The sequence below is a fragment of the Pristis pectinata genome, chromosome 1 (assembly GCF_009764475.1).
Source record: "Pristis pectinata isolate sPriPec2 chromosome 1, sPriPec2.1.pri, whole genome shotgun sequence".
Lineage (NCBI taxonomy): Eukaryota > Metazoa > Chordata > Chondrichthyes > Rhinopristiformes > Pristidae > Pristis > Pristis pectinata.
Window position 1 is genome coordinate 6742943 of NC_067405.1, and position 22143 is coordinate 6765085.

At 45.1% G+C, this 22143-nt stretch overlaps 1 protein-coding gene across 1 annotated transcript in view; it reads left to right on the forward strand.

The window, feature by feature from the left end:
• LOC127576911 (protein Wnt-6-like) overlaps nt 1-21341 on the forward strand; it is an 88565-nt gene extending 67224 nt beyond the window's left edge. Inside the window, exon 4 of the mRNA XM_052027769.1 lies at nt 20390-21341. Coding sequence (XP_051883729.1) covers nt 20390-20851 — 462 coding nt within the window. The 3' untranslated portion in view covers nt 20852-21341. The remainder of the gene's footprint in view (nt 1-20389) is intronic.
• The last annotated feature ends 802 nt before the right edge of the window (nt 21342-22143 follow it).

A 22143-nucleotide genomic window follows, 5' to 3' on the forward strand; every position in this document is an offset into this window, starting at 1 on the left:
TAGTATTCTTTGGAATTTTGAAGGGTAAGGGGTGATTTGATTGAAGTTTCTTGGGAGATTTGGTGAGGTCAATGGAGACAAACTCTTTCCCCTGTCAGGGATTCTCAGACTCGGGGGCAGAGTGTAAAAATTTTGAGCTAGAACTCAGAGGACTTCAGTTCGGAAACACACAAGAGGGTGATGGGACTTTGGAACCCCCTCCCACATGTGGCAGTGGATGCTAGGATAATCCTCAGGCAAAGAGCCCCCAAGTGGAGTTAAATCAAGAACAACCATCACCTCATTGATTGAAGGAACAAGGTTGAAGGGCTGAATGGCTTTGTGTTACCATTTCCTTGTATTATTGCTCTAGCTGGTTGCTTGACCTTATAGCAAGGAGATGAAGCAATGATGATCCGACATCTAATCAAGTGATGGAACAGGCTGGAGGGCCCAAATGGTCTCCTGACCTCATCACTGAAGGGCTTGCCTGCATTTGTTATCACTGTAGAGCGGGAATGGGGACAGATCAGCCAGCCAGCTGGTAGTACAGAGTGGAGGGGAATCTCCTCAAACCATCATTCCCTCCTTGAGCATCAGCTGGCTATGATTAGACTTTGACCGGGAAAGGCATGAGGAAAGTATTTCATGCCCAACAGATTCATACCTTCCTTCTTTCTGTGCTGCTCTGTATTGTACTTGCAGAGATTTTAGTGTCTGTATTTCTCAATGATTTATAGGGGTAGAGAACTGAGTTTCAGATGTTCTTCAAAACCTTCTTCTTTGATCAAACCTTTGGCCACTTTCCCAAAATCTGCTTACATGCCTCAATGCTAATCTGTCTTTGATAACACTTCTCTGAAGTGCCTTGAGATGCGTTGCTGTGTTAAAAACTCTATGTAAATGATTGCTTGGTTTACCTTCCCCTTAAATGCAACTGTACTGTTCACTTCAACAGTGGGAGCAAGTTCCTCATTGTCACCACCCTCAGAGTAATGTAGTTTCTCCTGAATTTTAGAAACATAGAAACATAGAAAACCTACAGCACATACAGGCCCTTCGGCTCACACTGTGCCGAACATGTCCCAAACTTAGAAGTTACTAGGCTTACCCATAGCCCTCTATTTTTCTAAGTTCCATGTAGCTATCCAAAAGTCTCTTAAAAGACCATATCGTATCCGCCTCCACCACCGTTTCCGGCAGCCCATTCCACGCACTCACCACTCTCTGAGTTAAAAACTTACCCCTGACATCTCCTCTGTACCTCCCCAGCACCTTAAACCTGTGTCCTCTTGTGGCAACCATTTCAGCCCTGGGAAAAAGCCTCCGACTATCCACACGATCAATGCCTCTTATCATCTTATACACCTCTATCAGGTCACCTCTCATTCTCCGTCGCTCCAAGGAGAAAAGGCTGAGTTCACTCAACCTGTTTCTAGTGCACTTATCAGTGTTTATTTGTGTGCATCCACACCTGAAGTTTGCTGATTCTGGGTCCACCTATCAAATCTTACCCATTGTAAGACCTTTGTGGAGATCGCTTAGTGGGAAACTGGTCTTTGTCCAAGTACGAGTGGAAGTAAAGAGTAGTTTGTGCAACTGTGGACCCTATGTGGACTCTTATTCATTATTTCATTCCCTCAGGGGGAATGTGACTTTGTTTTAATGAAACCTTCCATGAAGAGTAAAGCTACAAGTATATATTGGACCCTGGAGGTAATGCAGCAGAGTTCCTAAGATATTAATCTAACATTAACAGCCTACATTATTCAGTGACGGCCAGCCACATTCCTTGGATGACATTAGCATGGCCCCATCATGTTCCAAACCATTTCTGTTGATCTTTATACCCACCACTTTTGTTCTTAATCATTTATTCATCCTTCCTTATATTTCGCAGTTACGTGGAAAGAATATAGTTTTGCTGACTCCTGCTCTATTCAACTCAGTTAATTTTACACTTGCATTCCCCAGTTCTCTGATCGATAATGTGCTGTGACGTTCTCTCCAGCCAGAGTGTGTGCCCCTCAGTGGTCTTGCTGGGTCTGAATAGGGGAGCATCCTTGTTCGAGTTACAAGACCATTGGCTTGGGACCTCCTCCAACTTCAAGTACAAATTAAGTCTGCCTTTCTGTGCATTAGTGGGAGTGCTAAACCATTAGTGTTGCTGTGGTTGGAATCAGATAAGGAACCAAGGTAATGTCAGGTTGGCATGAGGAATCCCACAGAACTATGATGACAGTTTTGATCCCCTCGTTACTGCACACAGTTTTGGTCCCCTTATTTGAGAAAGGATATACTGGCATAGGAGGCAGTTCAAAAGAGATTCACTAAGATAGAGAGACACAAGAGATTACAGATGCTGGTTTCACTAGGCTGATTGCTGGGACGAGAGGGCTCAAGTTCAAGTTCAAGTTCAATTCATTGGCCTTTGAAGGCAAGCATACCTAATTCCTATTATCATAGGTATACAAACACAGGGTATAAGTGCCACAAAAATTAGCTTTTTACAGCAGCAGCACAGTACATTACAAACATAAGTTAACATATGCACTTTATTATAAGCATGCAATAGTGGATTAGTAAGTTTGCGGCTGACATGAAGGTTGGTGGTTTTGTGGATAGTGTAGAAGGTTGACGAGGTCTACAGTGGGATACTGATAGGATGCAAAGCTGGGCTGAGAAGTGGCAGGTGGTGTTCAACACAGGAAAATGTTAAGTGATTCACTTTCGACGGTCAAATTTGAAGGCAGAATACAGGGTTAATGGCAGGATTCTTAGCAGTGTGGAGGAACAGAGGGATCTTGGGATCCAAGTCCATAGATCCCTCAGAGTTGCTGCGTGAGTTGTTAGGGTTGTTAAGAAGGCGCATGGCGTGTTGGCCTTCATTAGTCGGGGAATTGGGTTCAAGAGCCGCAAGGTAATGTTGCAGCTCTATAAAACCCTGGGTAGACCACACTTAGAATATTGTGTTTAGTTCTGGTCGCTTCACTATAGGAAGGAAGGCAGGCGCGGTAGAGTAGCAGTTAGCGTGATGCTATTACAGCGCCAGCGATCCAGGTTCAATTCCAGCCACTGTCTGTAAGGAGTTTGTATGTTCTCCCTGTGCGTCTGCGTGGGTTTCCTCCGGGTGCTCCGGTTTAGGAAGTTGCGGGCATGCTATGTTGGCGCCAGAAGCATGGCAACACTTGTGGACTGCCCCCAGAACACTCTACGCAAAAGACGCCTTTCATTGTATGCTTCGATGTACATGTGACTAATAAAGATATCTTATCTTATGTTAAAGCTTTAGAAAGGGTGCAGAGGAGATTTACCAGGATGCTATCTGGATTGGAGAGCATGTCTTATGAGGATAGGTTGAGCGAGCTAAGGCTTTTCTCCTTGGAGCGAAGGAGAATGAGAGGTGACTTGATAGAGGTTTACAAGACGATAAAAGGCACAGGTCGAGTAGACAGACAGAGACTTTTTCCCAGGGCGGAAATGGCTAACACGGTGGCTAATTTTAAAGGTGATTGGAGGAAAGTACAGGGGCAATATCAGAGGTAAATTTTTTACACAGAGAGTGGTGGGTGTGTGGAACACACTGCCGGGGTGCTGGTAGGGGCAGATACATTAGGGACATTTAAGATACTCTTAGATAGGCACATGGATGATAGAAAAATGGAGGGTATGTGGGAGGGAATAGTTAGATTGATCTTAGATTAGATTAAAAGGTCGGCACAACGGCCGAAGGGCTTGTACTGTACTGTTATGTTCTATGTTCTATGCTTCTAAGGTCCCTGCTGTTTACTCTATATGTCCCACTAGAAGTTGACTTCCCAAAGTGCATTCCCTGACACTTGTCTGGATTAAAATCCATCAGCCACCGCTCCACTTAACTTTCCAATTGATCTACATCCCACTGCATCCTTCGACAACCTTCTTCACTATCTACAACTCCACCAATTGTCATGTTATCTGCAACCTTACCAATCAGACCACCTACATTCTCATCAGAGTCATTTACAGTATATACAGTATGTTTCAAACAACCAAGGTTCCAACACCGATCCCTGCAGTGCATCATTTGTTGTAGACATCCAGTGAGAAAGGAATCCATCCGCCCCTACCCTTTGCCTCCTGTTAACAAGCCAAATTTTCAAGGTTCTGTCCCTTCACTCAAGATTCTCCCACTAGTGGAAACGTCTCACCACCTTGAGGATTATCGACTCAGCCAGCTCCATCACGGGCACAACACTCCCCACCATGGAGAACATCTTCAAGAGGTGGTGCCTCAAGAAGGCAGCATCCATCACTATGGACCCTCACCACCCAGGACATGCCCTCACCTCGTTACTAGCATCAGGGAGGAAGTACAGGATCCTGAAGACCCACAGTCAACGATTCAGGAACAGCTTCTTCCCCTCTGCCATCAGATTTCTCAACAGTCCATGAACCCATGAACACTACCTCGTTATTCCTTTTGTTTTGCACTTTTATTTATTTTTTAATTTATAGTAATTTTATGTCTTTGCACAGTACTGCTGCCCAAAACAACAAATTTCACATCATATAAGTCAGTGATAATAAATCCAATTCTAATTCTGACCTAGCATGTCAAGTCCCCAGAGGGTGGTAGTTGTCTGGACAAACTACCAGAGGAGGTGGTGAAGGCAAATACAATGCAAGGCATTTGGGCAGGTACTTGGATAGAAACATAGAAACATAGAAAAACTACAGCACAATTCAGGCTCTTCAGCCCAAAGCTGTGCCGAACATGTCCCTACCCTAGAAATTACTAGGCTTACCCATAGCCCTATTTTTCTCAGCTCTATGTACCTATCCAACAGTTCCTTAAAAGACCCCATCGTATCCGCCTCCACCACCGTTGCCGGCAGCCCATTCCACACACTCACCACTCTCTGAGTAAAAACCTTACCCCTGACATCTCCTCTATATCTACTCCCCAGCAGCTTAAACCTATGTCCTCTTGTGGCCACCATTTCAGCCCTGGGGAAAAGCCTCTGACTATCTACCCAATCAATACCTCTCATCATGTTATACACCTCTATCAGGTCCCCCCTCATCCTCCGTCTCTCCAAGGAGAAAAGGCCGAGTTCTCTCAGCCTGCTTTCATAAGGCATGCTCCGCATTCCAGGCAGCATCCTTGTAAATCTCCTTTGCACCCTCTGTATGGCTTCCACATCTTTCCTGTAGTGAGGTGACCAGAACTGAGCACAATACTCCAAGTGGGGTCTGACCAGGGACCTATATAGCTGCAACAATACCTCTCGGCTCCTAAATTCAATTCCCTGATTGATGAAGGACAATACACCATATGCCTTCTTAACCACAGAGTCAACCTGCGCAGCCGCTTTGAGCATCCTATGCACTCGGACCCCAAGATCCCTCTGATCCTCCACACTGCCAAGAGTCCTACCATTGACTATATTCCGCCAACATATTTGACCTACCAAAATGAACCACTTCACACTTATCTAGTTTGAACTGCATCTGCCACTTCTCAGCCCAACTTTGCATCCTATCTATGTCCCGCTGTAACCTCTGACAGCCTTCCAAACTATCCACAACACCCCCAACCTTTGTGTCATCTGCAAACTTACTAACCCACCCCTCCACTTCCTCATCCAGGTCGTTTATAAAAATCACAAATAGTAAGGGTCCCAGTACAGATCCCTGAGGTACACCACTGGTCACCGACCTCCACTCAGAATACAACCCTTCGACAACCACTCTTTGCCTTCTGTGGGCCAGCCAGTTCTGGATCCACACTGCAATGTCCCCTTGGATCCCATGTCTGCTCACCGTCTCCATAAGCCTCGCATGGGGTACCTTATCAAACATCTTGCTGAAATCCATATACACTACATCTACTGCTCTCCCTTCATCGATGTGTTTAGTCACATCCTCAAAAAATTCAATCAGGCTCGTAAGGCAGGACCTGCCCTTGACAAGCCAAGGAGAGGGAGATGTGTGGTAGAGAGGTGTATGCTGAGTGAAGGGGGTGTATGCTCAGGGTCCTCAGAATTATTAATTCGATTCTTATTACATTCTCTGAGTCCCATTGAGCTCTTAAGAATATTAACCAGAGCCTCACTTAATTCCTCTCTCATTTCCTTCTAAGGTGCATACAGTCTGGCTCCAAATGCCTGTAGGCCCTGAGTTCTCTTCATAACAGACACTTTGCTACACGCTCCATTCATTGTAGATTCCGTAGATAATTTGATTTAGAAATTGCCCACTACCTAATTTATGAAGAGAGATTTGAAGGATACGTTTAAAGTGATTACTAGCTCGTGAGTCTCCATTGTAGTGTGGATTTTATTTTGGCAAACTTCTAAATTTTGTATTTCCTACCACCAGTCCCCTTGCCCTGATACTGAAGAGAATGTTAGATACTGTCAGAAATGCCTTGCTTGGTGATTTGGAAGCTGGTTTATCCTGGAGATTATTCTCTCCACTCTATTGGTATTGGTTTATTATTGTCACTTGTACTGAGGTACAGTGAAAAAACTTGTCTTGCATACCGTTCGTACAGATCAATTCATTATACAGTGCAGATACATTGAGTTAGTACAGAGTGCATTGATGTAGTACAGGTATAAATAATAATGGAATACAGAGTAAAGTGTCACAGCTACAGGGAAGTGCATTGCAGGTAGACAATAACGTGCAAGGTCAAACTCTATACAAAGGCTGTAGTTTTAATTTGAACTGTAGCTGGCAATAGGTGCAAGTAGGACCGTGACCAATATTAAATGCAGACTGCTCGTTCACTTACAGTCACTTTGCTGGGTTCTGATCCTACCTTTGCTCATCTGCTCACTCTCCCTGCATTCCACCATCCCGTCACAATCCCTCATTGTATGTACTTCAAATTATCCAAAATGCGGCTGTTTGTGCCCTCACCGGCACAACCCAACCCTTCACCCCTGAACTTGACTGATTCCCGGTTAAGCAACACCCCAGTTTTACTGCAACAAACAATCTGCTGGAGGAACTCAGCAGGTCGAGCAGCATCTGTGGGGGGAGTGGAATTGTCAGTGCTTCAGGTCAAAACCCTGCATCATAGTCCACAGTTGACAATTCCTTCCCCACTCCTCAGATGCTGCTCGACCCGCTGAGTTCCTCCAGCAGATCGTTTGCTGCTCCTCATTCCAGCGTCTGCACTCTCTTGTGACCCTAAGTTTACTCTCAACCTTCCTTCTCAAATCCCACCCGAGGCTCTCACCCTTCCCTCGCTCCATAGTCACTTCCAGCTCTGCAACGTTCCAAGATATCTATGGCCCTCTAATCCTGGTTGCTTGACTGGTCAGTCGATCAGCTCCATTAGTTGTGTCTGTGCCTTCAACCAGTGAGACCTGAATTCTGAACACCCCTGGATCTCTCTGTCTCACTCTCCCTCCTTCTTCCTCGGAACCTACATCAAACTAAGCCATGAGCTGAGGCCAAACACAAACCAGAAGAGCAGTAACTCACATTCCACTTGGGGAGAGGTCTACAACCCAATGGCATTAACATTGAATTCTCCAGTTTTAGGTAACCTGCTCCCCCTCTGTCCCATTACCTCTCCTTCTGATGCACTCAGGTGCCCCCACACACCTTCTTCTTTCTGACCCCTGCCCCCAGCCCCTTGTTACTCAGTTTCTTTCCCCTCTCCCCCACCGTTCCCATCTCCCCAGCATCCTTCCTTTATCTGGTTCCACTCGTGACCTTCCTTTCCTTTCCGTTTCCACCACCTGCGGCCCTTTGTTGCCTCCACCTATCACCTTCAGCCCCTTATCATTGTCTCGACCCCTCCCTCACCCACCTGGCTCCACCTGCCTCCTCACCTGGACCCACCTGTCGCTTGCCAGCTCCTGCCTCACCCCTCCCCCTCACCTCTGCATACTGGCTATCTCTCCTTCAGCCTCTCAGTCCCGATGTAGGGTTTTGACACAAAACGTCGACAATTCCTTCCCCCCCCCCCCCCAAAGATGCTGCTCGACCAGCTGAGTTCCTCAAGTAGATTGTTTACTGCTCCGAGTTCCTTCAGCTGTATGTATATTGCACAAACTATGAGCCACCTATCTGTATAAATTTTCTGTCCAGATGCCAATTTCTGTTTGGGAATGTTCCTATGATGCATCTTGGGATGTTTTACTATAAAGTTGCTAAATAATTGAAAATTAATTTCAATAAACATAGCCATGTAGTTAGCTCAGAAAAATGTAGTCTATAGGATTGTTAAGACGGCGTATGGTGTGTTGGCCTTCATTAGTCAGGGTACTGAGTTCAAGAGCCATGAGGTGATGTTGCAGCTCTGTAGAACTCTGGTTAGTCCACACTCCAAGTCACCTCATTACAGGAAAGATTTGAAAGCTTTAGAGAGGGTGCAGAGGAGATTTACCAGGATGCTGCCTGGATTGGAGGGCATGTCTTATGAGGATAGGTTGATCGAGCAAGGGCTTTTCTCTTTGGAGAGAAGATGGATGAGAGGTGACTTGATAGAGGTGTACAAGATGATAAGAGGCATAGATCGAGTGGGCATTCAGAGACTTTTTCCCAGTGCGACAATGGCTAACACAAGGGGACATAATTTTAAGGTGATTGGAGGAAGGTATAAGGGGGATGTCAGGGGTAAGTTTTTTATACAGAGAGTGGTGGGTGTGTGGAACGCACTGCCGGCAGAGGTTGTGGGGGCAGATACATTAGGGACATTTAAGAGACTCAATGAATGATAAAGAAATGGAGGGGTGGGAGGAGCTATGTGGGAGGGAAGGGTTAGATAGATCTTAGAGCAGGATAAAATGTCAGCACAACATTGTGGGCCGAAGGGCCTGTACTGTGCTGTAGTGTTCTATGTTCTTATACTGCAAGTTACCTGGAGGTGTAGTATTTGAAACTTCTTATCGAACCACTGTTATCACTGATCTAACCCACTTGTCTGTCACTTTCTTACTGGTAATCAGTACTGGCTCACTCTCACTTCTGGATTTACCACTGGAAAACCATAGTGTTAATTAAAATGAAGAAGAGCTTAACGTGCAAATGTAAAATTGATAGACAGATAAAGGCCACCTGACAAACACAGAGAAAACCCTAGGGGACAACAAGGGGAAAAAATACTTTGGAAAATTCCTCTCCCAGCTCCTCGGGCGATCTGAAGCTGGAGATCACGCAGACTATGTGATATCTAGAAAGAGACTTACTTTTCTTTAAGACACGATGTCTTCCTCAGTCAAGAACCCATTCAGCTCATTCTGTGGGCTATAGGGAGTCAGAATCCACCACACTCATGGGCAGTACATTTCAGGGATTCACTGCTGGCAGAGACAAGAGGACTAAACAATGTCCATCCCTTCCTACTCTTACCCGCGTTCCTTCCCCAGTCTTTTACGTGTGGGTGCCATCTGGATCTTTATGTCTTTTATGTAGATTGTTATGTCTTTGCATTGTACTGCTGCCGCAAAACAACAAATTTCACGTCATATGTCAGTGATAATAAATCTGATTCTGATTCTGATCTTTAATTATTTTATAGACATCATCGAGCTAGAGAGGGTGCAGAAAATATTCATAAGGATGTTGCCGGGACTGGAGGTCTTGAGTTATAAGGAGAGACTGGATAGGCTGGGACTGTTTACCCTGGAGCGAAGAGGTTTATAAAATCATGAGGGGCATAATTAAGGTGGATGTTCACAGTCCTTTTTTACCAAACTAGAGGGCATAAGTTTAATGTGAGAGAGGAAAGATTTAAAGGTGGCCTGATACAAGCTTTTCACACAGCGGGTGGTGGATATGTGGAACGAGCCTTCAGAGGAAGTGGTAGAGGCAGACACAGTTACAACATTTAAAAGATATTTGCATAGGTACATGGATAGGAAAGGTTTAGAACGATATAAGACTATAAGACCATAAGACAAAGGACCAGAAGTCGGCTATTCAGTCATCGAGTCTGCTCTGCCTTTCTATCATGAGCTGATCCATTGTCCCATTTAGCCCCACTCCCCTGCCTTCTCACCATAACCTTTGATGCCCTAGCTACTCAGATACCTATCAATCTCTGCCTTAAATACACCAATGACTTTGCCTCCACAGCCACCTGTGGCAACAAGTTCCACAGATTCACCATTCTCTGGCTAAGGAAATTTCTCCCGCATCTCTGTTCTGAATCGGCGCCCTTCAATCTTGAAGTCGTGCCCTCTTGTACTAGACTCCCCTACCATGGGAAACGACTTGCCACATCTACGCTGTCCAGGCCTTTAACATTCGAAATGTTTCTATGAGGTACCCCCGTCATTCTTCTGAACTTCAAGGAGTACAGCCCAAGAGCCGTCAAACGTTCCTCATATGTTAACCCTCTCATTCCTGGAATCATTCTAGTGAATCTTCTCTGAACCCTTTTCAATGTCAGCACATCCTTTCTTAAATAAGGAGCCCAAAACTTCACACAGTCCTCCAAGTGAGGTCTTATCAATGGCTTATAGAGCCTCAACATCATATCCCTGGTCTTATATTCTATTCCTGTAAAAATGAATGCCAACATTACTTTTGCCTTCTTAGGCTATATGAGCCAAACGCTGGCAGTTGGGACCAGCTCAGGTTGGCACCTTGGTTGGCAAGGATGAGTTGGGCTGAAGGGCCTTTTTCTGGTCTGTTTAACTCTATGACTCTCATGGCTCTGCTGTGCTAAAGTGAGTAGACTAAGAGCTGGAGCGTCTTGGACTAACTGAGATTCATTAAGCTAAGAATTATTCTTGTAGTTCCCCTCTGGACCATTTCCAGAAAATTCTATCACCCACTATGAAGAGAGACCAAAACTAGTCAAAGTACTGTTGCCTCCTAATGCCATCTATTACTGAATAATGTTCTTTAATTTATCCTGGAGATTGCAACTGCAGATTACAGAGTAGACTGTGGTTAATCTGCATGCATTTCAGGTAATAGTACTCGCGATACAATTATTATTTTATAACCAACTATGCTTAATCTGTAGAGCCTGCGTAAAATGACTCCTTAAGGAAGGATCTTTCAGGTAACTGAACAGTATGTATGTACTATGAGAGGTTAGGTTTAAAAGCGTGGCTCATTGTATGGCTGATGCACACAATCTAACATTCTGTCAGCTTCAGCTATTTCTCTTCAGTGATCCATGCGCAATAGCACAAAGATCCTTTGCACCCTCTTCCACTCTGGCATTGAAGCGGTAAGTGCATTCCATGTTGCTCTTACCAATATATACACATTTATCTTAATTAAATGACATTTGCCACTGTGTGGCCCACTTCCCTCACACACTGAAATGGCTTTGGATAAGATTGCACTGACATACGTCAACACAGATCAGCTCGTTCCATACACCCTCCTCCCTCTGTGTGAAAAGGTCGCCACATATCCCTATTAAATCTCTTCCCCTTTCATCTTAAACCTATGTCCACTAGTTTTAGACTCCCTTAAACTGGGAAAAAGGCTGCGAACATCCTTATTATTTATGCCCCTCATGATTTTATAAACCTCCATAAGGTCACCCCTCAGCCTCCTTCGTTCCAGGCACTCGCAATTCTGCTACCTAGCTCATAAGTACTGTAGCAAGTCTGGGACAGATTCCTGACTGACAGTATAAGTCAACTGTTACCTAATGCATTCAGTAACGTCAGTTAGCTACATCATATGGAGACTGGGTTATTATTATTTGTTCAGGCTTATGGTTATTACAGTACACCTAGCTTATAGTGTGACAACATACTTAATTATCAGCTATGGTATAAATAGATTACATATTATTATAAAATAAAAATATTCAAATACATGTGGACAGAATTATTAGTTACAATACTGAACCGAAGTCTGTGGAGAAACCCAGCTGCTTCACCTGAGGCTGCTGGGATCTGACTGTACATGCCAGCTTCAGGTTGTGTTCAATGTATCTTCTGTCAAAATATTTGGGGTAGGGTGTTCAGATCAGGATGATTTGCTTGCTACTTGCTACATGTTTCTTTAGTTCTTGATTAGGATTATTTTATGTGTAGCACAGTGAGCTGGCCAATGCTACTGGCTCAGATCAGTTCAGGTTGCTATCGGGAAAAATATGTAAGTTCTTTGATTCAGTTTGAATTCGGATTGGCTATAGAAGGGGTCCAGTTTGACTCTTATGCCTGAACAGATGTGTAGATGGCAGTGTGGCAGATAGTGCTGCTGCTCACAACTCCAGTGACCCGGGTTCGATATTTGATTTCTTTTTCTAGATCTATTTTGTATTATGGGCCAGACTGGTAATTGGTTTATTATTGTCACATGTACCAAGATACAGTCTCCCCTCCTTGGACTTTTGCTGCCTTGGTGAAGCAGCCAGCATAATCAAAGACCCCACCCACCTGGGTCATTCTCTCTTCTCTCCTCTCCCATCAGGTAGAAGATACAGGAGCCTGAGGGCACGTATCACCAGGCTCAAGGACAGCTTCTATCCCACAGGGATAAGACTACTGAATGGTTCCCTTATACGATGAGATGGACTCTGACCTCACAATCTACCTTGTTTGACCTTGCACCTTATTGTCTACCTGCATTGCACTTTCTCTGTAGCTGTGACACTTTACTCTGTACTGTTATTGTTTCTACCTGTACTACCTCAATGCACTCTGTACTAACTCAATGTAACTGCACTGTGTAATGAATTGACCTGTACGATCGGTATGCAAGACAAGTTTTTCACTGTACCTTGGTGCAAGTGACAATAATAAACCAATACCAATACCAATACAGTGAAAAGCTTTTGTTTTGCATACCATCCAGGTTGATCATTCCATACATAAGTCATTAAGGTAGTACAGAAGGAAAACAAAATAGAATTCAGAATGAAGTTCAACACATAAAAGGAGCTGGGGGAACTCAGTGGGTCATTGAAGGGAGGGAAATGGACAGTCAATGTTTCGGGTCAAGACCCTCCATGTGGGTTGTGCAGAATACAATGTTACAGTTACAGAGAAAACGCAGTGCAGGTAGACAAATAAAGTGCAAGGGCCATGATGAGGTAGATCTATGATATCACACAACATAAAAGGCCATTCAGACCATCGAGTCTATGCCAGTTCTCAGAGCAATCCCATCAATTCCATTTCCCCACATTTCCCTGTAACTTAATCCTTCTCAAATTCTGGCCAACTCCACTCTAATCCTCCTACCATCAACACATAGTGGAAGTTATTTGTAGTGGCCAATTAGCCTTCCAACCAGCAAGTCTTCTGGTGCTGTCTGTGTGGAGTTTGCATGCTCCCTGTGATTGTGTGGGTTTCCCTGTGGTGCTCTGGTTTCCTCCAACATCCCAAAGACTTTCTGCTTGGAGGGTTAATTGGCCGCTGTAAGCTATTACTTGTATAAGTGGAAGGTAGGAGAATTAGGGGGGAGTTGATAAGCATGTGAGAGGGAATAAATTACAGGGGAATAAATGGGGAAATGGGATTGATGATACTGCTCTGCGAGCTGGCATAGACCCAGCGGGCTGAATGGCCTCCTGTATTAGAGACATAGGGTCATAGAGTAATGCAGCATGGAAACAGGCCCTTTGGCCCAACTCATCCATGCCAACCATGGTGCCTACCAAGCTAGTCCCATTTGCCCGCGTTTGGCCCATATCCCTCTAAAGCTCTCCTAATCATGACTTATCTAAATGTATTTTAAATGTTGTCATTGTACCCGCCCCAACCGTTTCCTCTGGCAGCTCATTCCACATACATAGCTCCCTCTGTGTAAAACAGTTGCCCCTCAAGTTCCTACTAAATTTTTCCTCTCTTACCTTAATCCTATGCCCTCTAGTTCTTGATGCCCCCGCCCTGGGACAAAGACTGAGGACATTCATCCTATCTATGCCCCTCATGATTTTACACACCTCTACCATGTCACCCCTCGATCTCCTTCATTGCAAGGAGCAAAGTCCTAGCCTGCCCAATCTCTCCCCTATAACTCATGCCTTTGAGTCCTGGCAGCATCCTCGTAAATCTTCCCTGCACTCTTTCCAGTTTAATGACATATTTCCCATAACAGGGCTACCAAAACTGTACACAATATTCTAAGTGCTGTCTCACCAATGTCCTGTACAACTATACTCCAAGTGCAGTCTCACCAATGCCTTGTACAACTATACTCCAAGTCTGGTCTCACCAATGTCCTGTACAACTATACTCCAAGTGCAGTCTCACCAATGCCTTGTACAACTATACTCCAAGTCTGGTCTCACCAATGTCCTGTACAACTATACTCCAAGTGCAGTCTCACCAATGCCTTGTACAACTATACTCCAAGTCTGGTCTCACCAATGTCTTGTACAACTATACTCCTAGTGCGGTCTCACCAATGTGAAACATGAGAAATGTTGTGAGAAGTATCATTGACGGTAGTCTGGTCCATGTAAAATAGACCCAGAAACTGCAATCAAAGATGTTCAAGAATGTCACTGGAACTGAGAGAATACAAATATCATGAATGAATGAATAATAAAAAGAATGCGTGGAGAAACTAAAATTTAAACAAAAAACTAAAGCCATAAACACAAGATGGTTGCCAATGAACCTGGCTGGGAAATGGGTCTTTTTTTAACTGCTAGTGGTGGGAACATGGAAATCACCCTAATTGGAACTGGATGAGTGGAATAGATTAGATGCTTTCAAAGAAATATTGGATGGGTTCATGAGAGAGAAGGGGAATGAGAGAGAAGGTTAAAGGCAGAGATAGGGCAGATGGACTGGGAGGAGATGTGTGGGTAGCACAAGCAGCAAATGTTAGCAGGGTCAGTTGGCTCAATTCTGTGTTGTACATTCTTTGTAATTCTGCACCATACAAAGATATTCTTTTCCCCTGTTTATATATTGAGCAATGTTTTCTGTGGTCTATATCTGGCATCCACAACTATAATGTAGGTAGGCCCTGGTATTTTTTTCAAAATATGAAAAGTGTAACATTCTTGACTCCAAGCCAGAATTTTCTGGCTTAAATCCTGTTTACTTAAACGTTGCTCTTTATTGTTCATTACATTTTGTGGGATTTGCCGACCAGCCGACAATGGCCTCTCTTCAATAGTTGTGCATTGTCTGTCAGGTGCTCTTGAGTGTCCAGCGGTGCTATATAAGTGTAAGTCTGCTTTATGCAGTCTATGGAACCACGGGGAAATAGGACCAACTCAGTTCATCAAAGCATCATCAACTTATTGTAAAGTAGTTTCATTCACCAAGGAAAAGCAAGAGCTTTGTAAGATAGTTAGCAAATTAAATTTGGCCCTGAGCTGCCTGTGATTAGATGGTATATGGCCAGGTGCTTAGGGGCTGAGCCCACTGCCCAACCTCACAGCCCATAGTTTTTCTATGTCCTCTCATAGAGTCATAGAACTAAGAAAAAGGCCCTTTGGCCCATCATGTCCATGTCAACCACAAAGTAGCTCTCAGTACTAATCCCATTTAGCAGATTGTGGTCTGTAGCCTTCTATGTCTTGGCGATAAATATCTAAGTATTTCTTAAATATTGTGAGGGTCTTTGCTCCGCCATCAGGTTATTGAACTGAGCTAACCCTACCTCAGCAATGGAACACCATAGACCACCTCTTGCATTACATAGAACATAGAACATTACTGCACAGTACAGGTCCTTCGGCCCACAATGTTGTGCTGACATTTTATCTTGCACTAAGATCTATCTAACCCTTCCTTCCCACATAGTCCCCCATTTCTCTACCATTCATGTGCCTATCTAAGAGTCTCTTAAATGTCCCGACTGTTTCTGCCCCCACAACCTCTGCTGGTAGTGCATTCCATGCACCCACCACTCTCTGCGTAAAAAACTTACCCCTGGCATCCCCCTTATACCTTCCTCCAATCACCTTAAAATTATGTCCCATCTTGTAAGCCATTGTTGCCCTGGGAAAAAGTCTCTGACTGTCCACTCGATCTATGCCTCTTATCATCTTGTACACCTCTATCAAGTCCCCTCTCATCCTCCTTCTCTCCAAAGAGAAAAGCCTTAGCTCACTCGACCTATCCAAACCAACCTATTACAGTGGATTTGTCTCTTGTGTCTTTTTTTTTGCACTGTCTATTTTTTGCACAGTCTTTACATAGAACATAGAACATTACTGCACAATACAGGCCCTTCGGCCCACAATGTTGTGCTGATATTTTATCCTGCTCTACTATTTATCTAACCCTTCCCTCTTACATAGCCTCTATCTCTATCTCTTCTATAGTTCTCTACCTCTTCACTGACCCATACCATTTATGTATAATTTATGTTCTGTGTGTTGTTTGTACCTACATGCCTGTGATGCTGCTGCAAGCAAGTTTTCCAGTGTACCTGTACCTCACCGTACTTGTGCACATGACAATAAACTCGACTTGACTTGACTTGCTGACCCTCCGTTACTGAGAGATACCACAGGAGGTGGAGCAAACTGTGAGGGTTGATTGGGCATAAGAAGGTGAATTCTGAGGTCCCACCTCCTGGTCTGGCCACCTTTGACAGCTCATTGGCTGTCATTGGAACAGTTGTTAAATGACATTGAAAGTCAGGGACAAATGAAAACTGTGTAAAAAGAATTAAGTCATATAAAACGTCTTGATATAAAAATATAATATAAAAATATTGATAGAATGCAGACCTGGGCTGAGAAATGGCAGATGGAGTTCAACCCAGAAAAGTGTGAAGTGATACACTTCGGGAGATCGAATTGGAAGGCAGAATACAAGGTTAATGGCAGGATTCTTAGCAGTATGGAGAAACGGAGGGATCTTGGGGTTCACATCCTTAGATCCCTCAAGGTTGCTGCACAGCTCGATAGGGTTGTTCAGAAGGCATTGATGTGTTGGTCTTCATTAGTCGGGGTATTGAGTTCAAGAGCTGCGAGGTAATGTTGCAGCTCTATAGAACTCTGGTTAGACCACACTTGGAGTATTGTGTTCAGTTCTGGTCGCCTCATTATAGGGAGGATGTAGAAACTTTAGAGAGGGTGCAGAGGAGATTTACCAGGATGCTGCCTGTATTGGAGAGCACATCTTATGAGGATACATTGAGTGAGCTAGGGCTTTTCTCTTTGGAAGATGACTTTATAGAGGTGTACAAGATGATAAGAGGCATAGATCGAGTGGACAGTCAGAGACTTTTTCCCAGTGTGACAATGGCAAGCACGAGGGGACATAATTTTAAGGTAATTGGAAGAAGATATAAGGGGCATGTCAGGGGTAAGTTTTTTACACAGAGAGTGGTGGGTGCGTGGAACACACTGTCAGCAGAGGTGGTGGGGGCAGATAGATTAGGGACATTTAAAAGACTCTTAGACACATGAAAGAGAAATGGCAGGCTATGTGGGAGGGAAGGGTTAAATAGAATTTAGAGCAGGATAAAATGTCGGCACAACATTGTGGGCCAAAGGGCCTGTACTGTGCTGTAATGTTCTATGTTCTATGTTCTAAAACATATAGTAAAAAGTAATAAACTTTCTGTAAAAGACTACATAACACATTTAAATGAAGTAAAACAATTCAAAGATTTACCTGTACCTGAATGGGGTTGTAGTATGTATATCAGCCTTCCCCGGTGTAGCAAGATGACTGCTGCGTCATGTAGCCAACAGTGAGGATCTTGGTGGAGGAGGAGTTTTGATTTGCTGACGGGGAAGTCTGAAGCAAGGGAGACAGTGGTGCAGTGCTGCAAGGACAATCCAGGTTTGATCCTGACCTCCGGTGCTGTCGGTGTAGAGGTGACACATTCTCTGGATGCTCTGGTTACCTCCCACATCCCAAAGAAGTACAGGTTGGTAGATTAATTGTCCACTGTAAATTGTCCCCGGTGTTACTGGTCAGGCCACACTTGGAGTATTGTGTGCAGTTCTGGTTGCCACACTATAGGAAGGATGGGATTGTGCTGGAGAGAGTGCAGAGGATATTCACCAGGACGTGGCCTGGATTGGAGGACTTTAGTTATGGGGAGAGATTGGATAGGCTGGGCTTGTTTTCCTCGGAGGGAAGGAGGTTGAGGGGTGACCTGATAGAGGTATATAAGATTATGAGAGGCATAGAGAGGGGGGGAGAGTCAAAATCTTTTTCCCAAGAAGGGGTATCAAAAACATGAAGGCATAGGTTTAAGATCAGAGGAAGGAATTTGAAAGGAGATCTGCGAGGTATGTTTTTTACACAGAGATTTGTTGATAGTCGTCATGTGTTGCCAGAGGAGGTGGGAGAGTCAGATACAATCACTAGCTTTAAGAAGAATTTAGATAGACACTTGGTGTAGCTCCTAATGCGGGCAAATGGGATTAGTGTAGATGGTTAAAAAGGTTGACATGGACAAGGTGGGCCGAAGGCCCTGTTTCTATGCTGTATGTCTCTGTGCCTCTATGACTCTATGTGTCGGTGAGTGGTAGAATCTGCAGGGGAAGTTATAAGGCATTGCTCAGACCGCATTTGGAAAATTGTGAGCAATTTTTGGGCCCCGTATCTAAGGAAAGATGTGCTGGCCTTGGAGACAGTCCAGAGGAGATTCACAAGAATGATCCCGGGAATGAAAGGCTTAATATATGAAGAGCATTTAACATCTCTGGGCCTGTACTTGTTGGAGTTCAGAAGGATGAGGGGGGGAACCTCATTGAAACCTACTGGATACTGAAGGGCCTGGATAGAGTGGACGTGGAGAAGATGTTTCCATCAGTGGGAGAGTCCAAGATCTGAGGGCACAGCCTCAGAATAAAGGGACGTCCCTTTAGAACTGAGACGAGGAGGAATTTCTTCAGCCAGAGGGTGGTGAATCTGTGGAATCTGTTGCCACAGAAGGTGGTGGAGGCCAAGTCACTAGGGTGTATTTAAGGCAGAGAATGATGGGTTCTTGATTGGTCAGGGGGTTAACGGAAGAAGGTGGGAGAAATAGTATCAACCATGATTGAATACCAGAGCGGACTCGATGGACTGAATGGCCTAATTCTGCCCCCATATCTCATTATCTTATGAAGTTCATGAGACTGTGGGGAGAATAGTTTACAAGGAAAATTAAGGACGAAATAGGATTGCTCCATGGGCCGGCATAGATTCGATGGGCCGAAGTGGCTTTCTGCATCCTAAGAAAGCATGGAGCTGAGTTGCAATGGCTCCCTATTGCGGCTGTCAGTTAGCGTGATGCTGCCCAAGGACACAGAGGAAGACTGAGCCACAAGGAAGCTGTGACTACACACAGGGACAGAAAAAGAAAGGGTTTGCTTGCTGTGTGCTTAGACCCCACCTGTTCATGCCCCCTGCTTAATGTTAGTGGTCTTGAAGGAAAGAATTCCTTTTACATGAGATCTTTCACAACCTCAAAGGATTTACAGCCACTGGAACGTGTTTGGCCACTATTGTTAATGAAGGAGCACATTACCAATTAGCGGATGGATTTTCCCACAAACAGACATGTATCACTGACCTTTGACAGTGGAGCGGGTGGCCAGTGGGGAGCAGGTCGCTAAACCTGCCCCTCCCTCTGATTTTAATCTCCAAGACCTCAGAAAAGCAGAGCGAGGGGAAGGGTTCAAAGAACTGGCTCCCTTCACTCTGGGCTCCCTGGTGGCTCAGTATCCTGAGATTCCTGGTGGTTAATCTGCAGGGGAATCTTAACTGTGCACAGTTTTGGTCACCCCGTTATGGGAAAGATGTCATTAAGCAGGAAGCAGTACAAAGAATGTTGGCGGGACTCGAGGGCCTGAGATATAGGGAGAAGTTGGGCAGGCTAGGACTTGGGAGCATAGGAGACAGAGGGGTGAACTTATGAGGTGTATAAAATCATGAGGGGTACAGATAGGGTGAATGCACACAGTTTTTTTTTCCCAGGGAAAAGGAATTAAAAACTAGAGGGCATAGGTTCAAGGTGAGAGGGGAAAGATTTAAAAGGGACCTGAGGGGCAACTTCTTCACACAGAGGGTGGTGGGTATGTGGAACGAGTTCCCAGAAGAAGTGGTTGAGGCAGGTACAACAATGGCATTTAAGAGACGTTTATCCAAATGTCTTGTAAACATTTGGATCACTGTCTTTTAAACGCCGTGCATGGATAGAAAAGGTTTTTAGCGGGATATGGGCCGAACGCGGGCAATGGGACTAGCTCAGATGGGAATCTTGGTCGGCATGGACCGGTTGGGCTGAAGGCCCTGTTTCTGTGCGATATTACTCTATGACTCTTCAATGAAAGGGCATTAAAACCTCGCACAAGGCAGCTTGCTACATTAATCATGGCTTCAGTACAGTAAGTATGTAACTGAGGTGAGGTTTCTGCTGAAACAGCCTGACAATTCCTTGCCTGTAGCGATTAGCAAAGAATTCTTCAGAGAGTCTGGTTTTATATTGCCAATCTATCAGTCTCTTTTTCATCCCCCCACCCCCCCCCCCCCCCCCGCCGCCTCTCTCTGCCCCCTCCCCTCTTCAACTCTAGGCTGTGAAGAATTACCTGAGAACTGAATGCAAATGTCATGGGCTGTCTGGCTCCTGCAATCTGAGAACCTGCTGGAAAAAGATGCCCAGTCTCCGGGAGGTTGGCAACAGGCTACTCGACCGCTTCAACGGAGCCTTTAAGGTGATGGGGGGCAATGACGGAAAGACCCTCATCCCAGTGGGGCAGAACATCAAGACCCCCGACAAGCTCGATCTGGTCTACTCCGCCAACTCGCCTGACTTCTGCCTGCCCAACCGCAAGACGGGCTCCCCAGGCACCAGGGGAAGAGCATGCAACAGCACAGCGCTGGACTTGAGTGGCTGTGACCTGCTATGCTGCGGGAGGGGCTATAGGGACCAGACCGTGGTCCTGGAGGAGAACTGCCTGTGCCGCTTCCACTGGTGCTGCGTGGTACAATGCAAGAAATGCACCGTCCACAACCAACTCAGCCTGTGTTTGTGACCAGGGATTGGGGTGGAGTTAGGGGGGGGGGGCAGGGTGGGTGTCACAGGGAGCTGAAAGGGCCGACGGATGGAGGGAGCGAGTGAGTGCGGATGGGAGGAGCAACCTCGCCGAATCTGCCCGTGCCCCCTCCTCGGAGTCGCCACGGTGCAGACGGAGGCCGTTTGGCCCATCGGCTCTCCTGGCCCCATGCATTCCTGCCATCAGGCACTCAACACATCCATCCTTGTGGGCCAATCCAAAATCAGTGGACTCTTCCTCTTCCCAAATGGGTGACTCTTGACACCCCAGTGTCCCTGCCCCCATATTCCACAATTCTTACCATAAGCAAAAGTGTTTAAAGGAAGTTAATTAAAGTCTTTTTTGATTGCCATGGTGATTTTTTTTTCTTCCTCCCCTGAGATTTTACTCCCAGTTATTCCCTGGAGTCAATTCTCCAATACAGGCCATCCCGGGTAATGAACAGGTTCCGTTTTCACGATCGATTTTGTCCATAAGTCGGAAAATATACAAAAATCACTTGCAATGGTAACCACACTGCCACAGTATTGTAATGAGTGGCACAAGACAAAACCACAAGACTGATAAGAAACAAGTGGAGAGAGAGAAGAAACTAGTTCTGCTGTTCGTAGGAACAAACGTATGTACGTTCGTCTGACTTTTGAACTTAAAAATATTATGGGAGCTTGTTCGTATGCAGGGGTGTCCATAAGTTAGGGGACAGCCTGTACAATGGGACTCCAAGGATTCCTGCAGATAGGCAAACTGACTGAGGTGCAGATTAAGTGGATTTGCAGTGATTCCTTCCTGCAAGACTGGGCAATTTGGGGGGGGGGGGGGTAGTGAGAGTGGGAGTGAGATGGGGTCTCCAGTCTAAAGGAAGGGCCACCCACCTAGATCGTAAGTGAAGCAGAGGAGGAAATATTACCAGAGGACTGGATCCAACTGAAAACAAGAAGCACATTTGCAACCACTGCGGTGGTGAATAAACAAAGTTATCTCCAGGAGGTGGGTCTGGGTTTAAGCAAAGTCGTGGGGTGGGCTTTGCCAACTGTGGGTCAGTCTCTGGAAGCTGGAGCTCCAGATCGCCTCTCCTCCCTGCTGAGTGAGCAGTTTAAACATTAGCCCCTGATCTCAAAGGGAAAATGAACATCGAATTCTTTCATACTGATAAGCCAGGGACAGAAGATGTGAGTGGGATGGTTCACAAAATGCATTCATTTGATAATGAAACAAAAAGTCTGTTGTTATTTCTGTTGTCAGCATGTGTGTGAGTACATGAGATTGTGTGT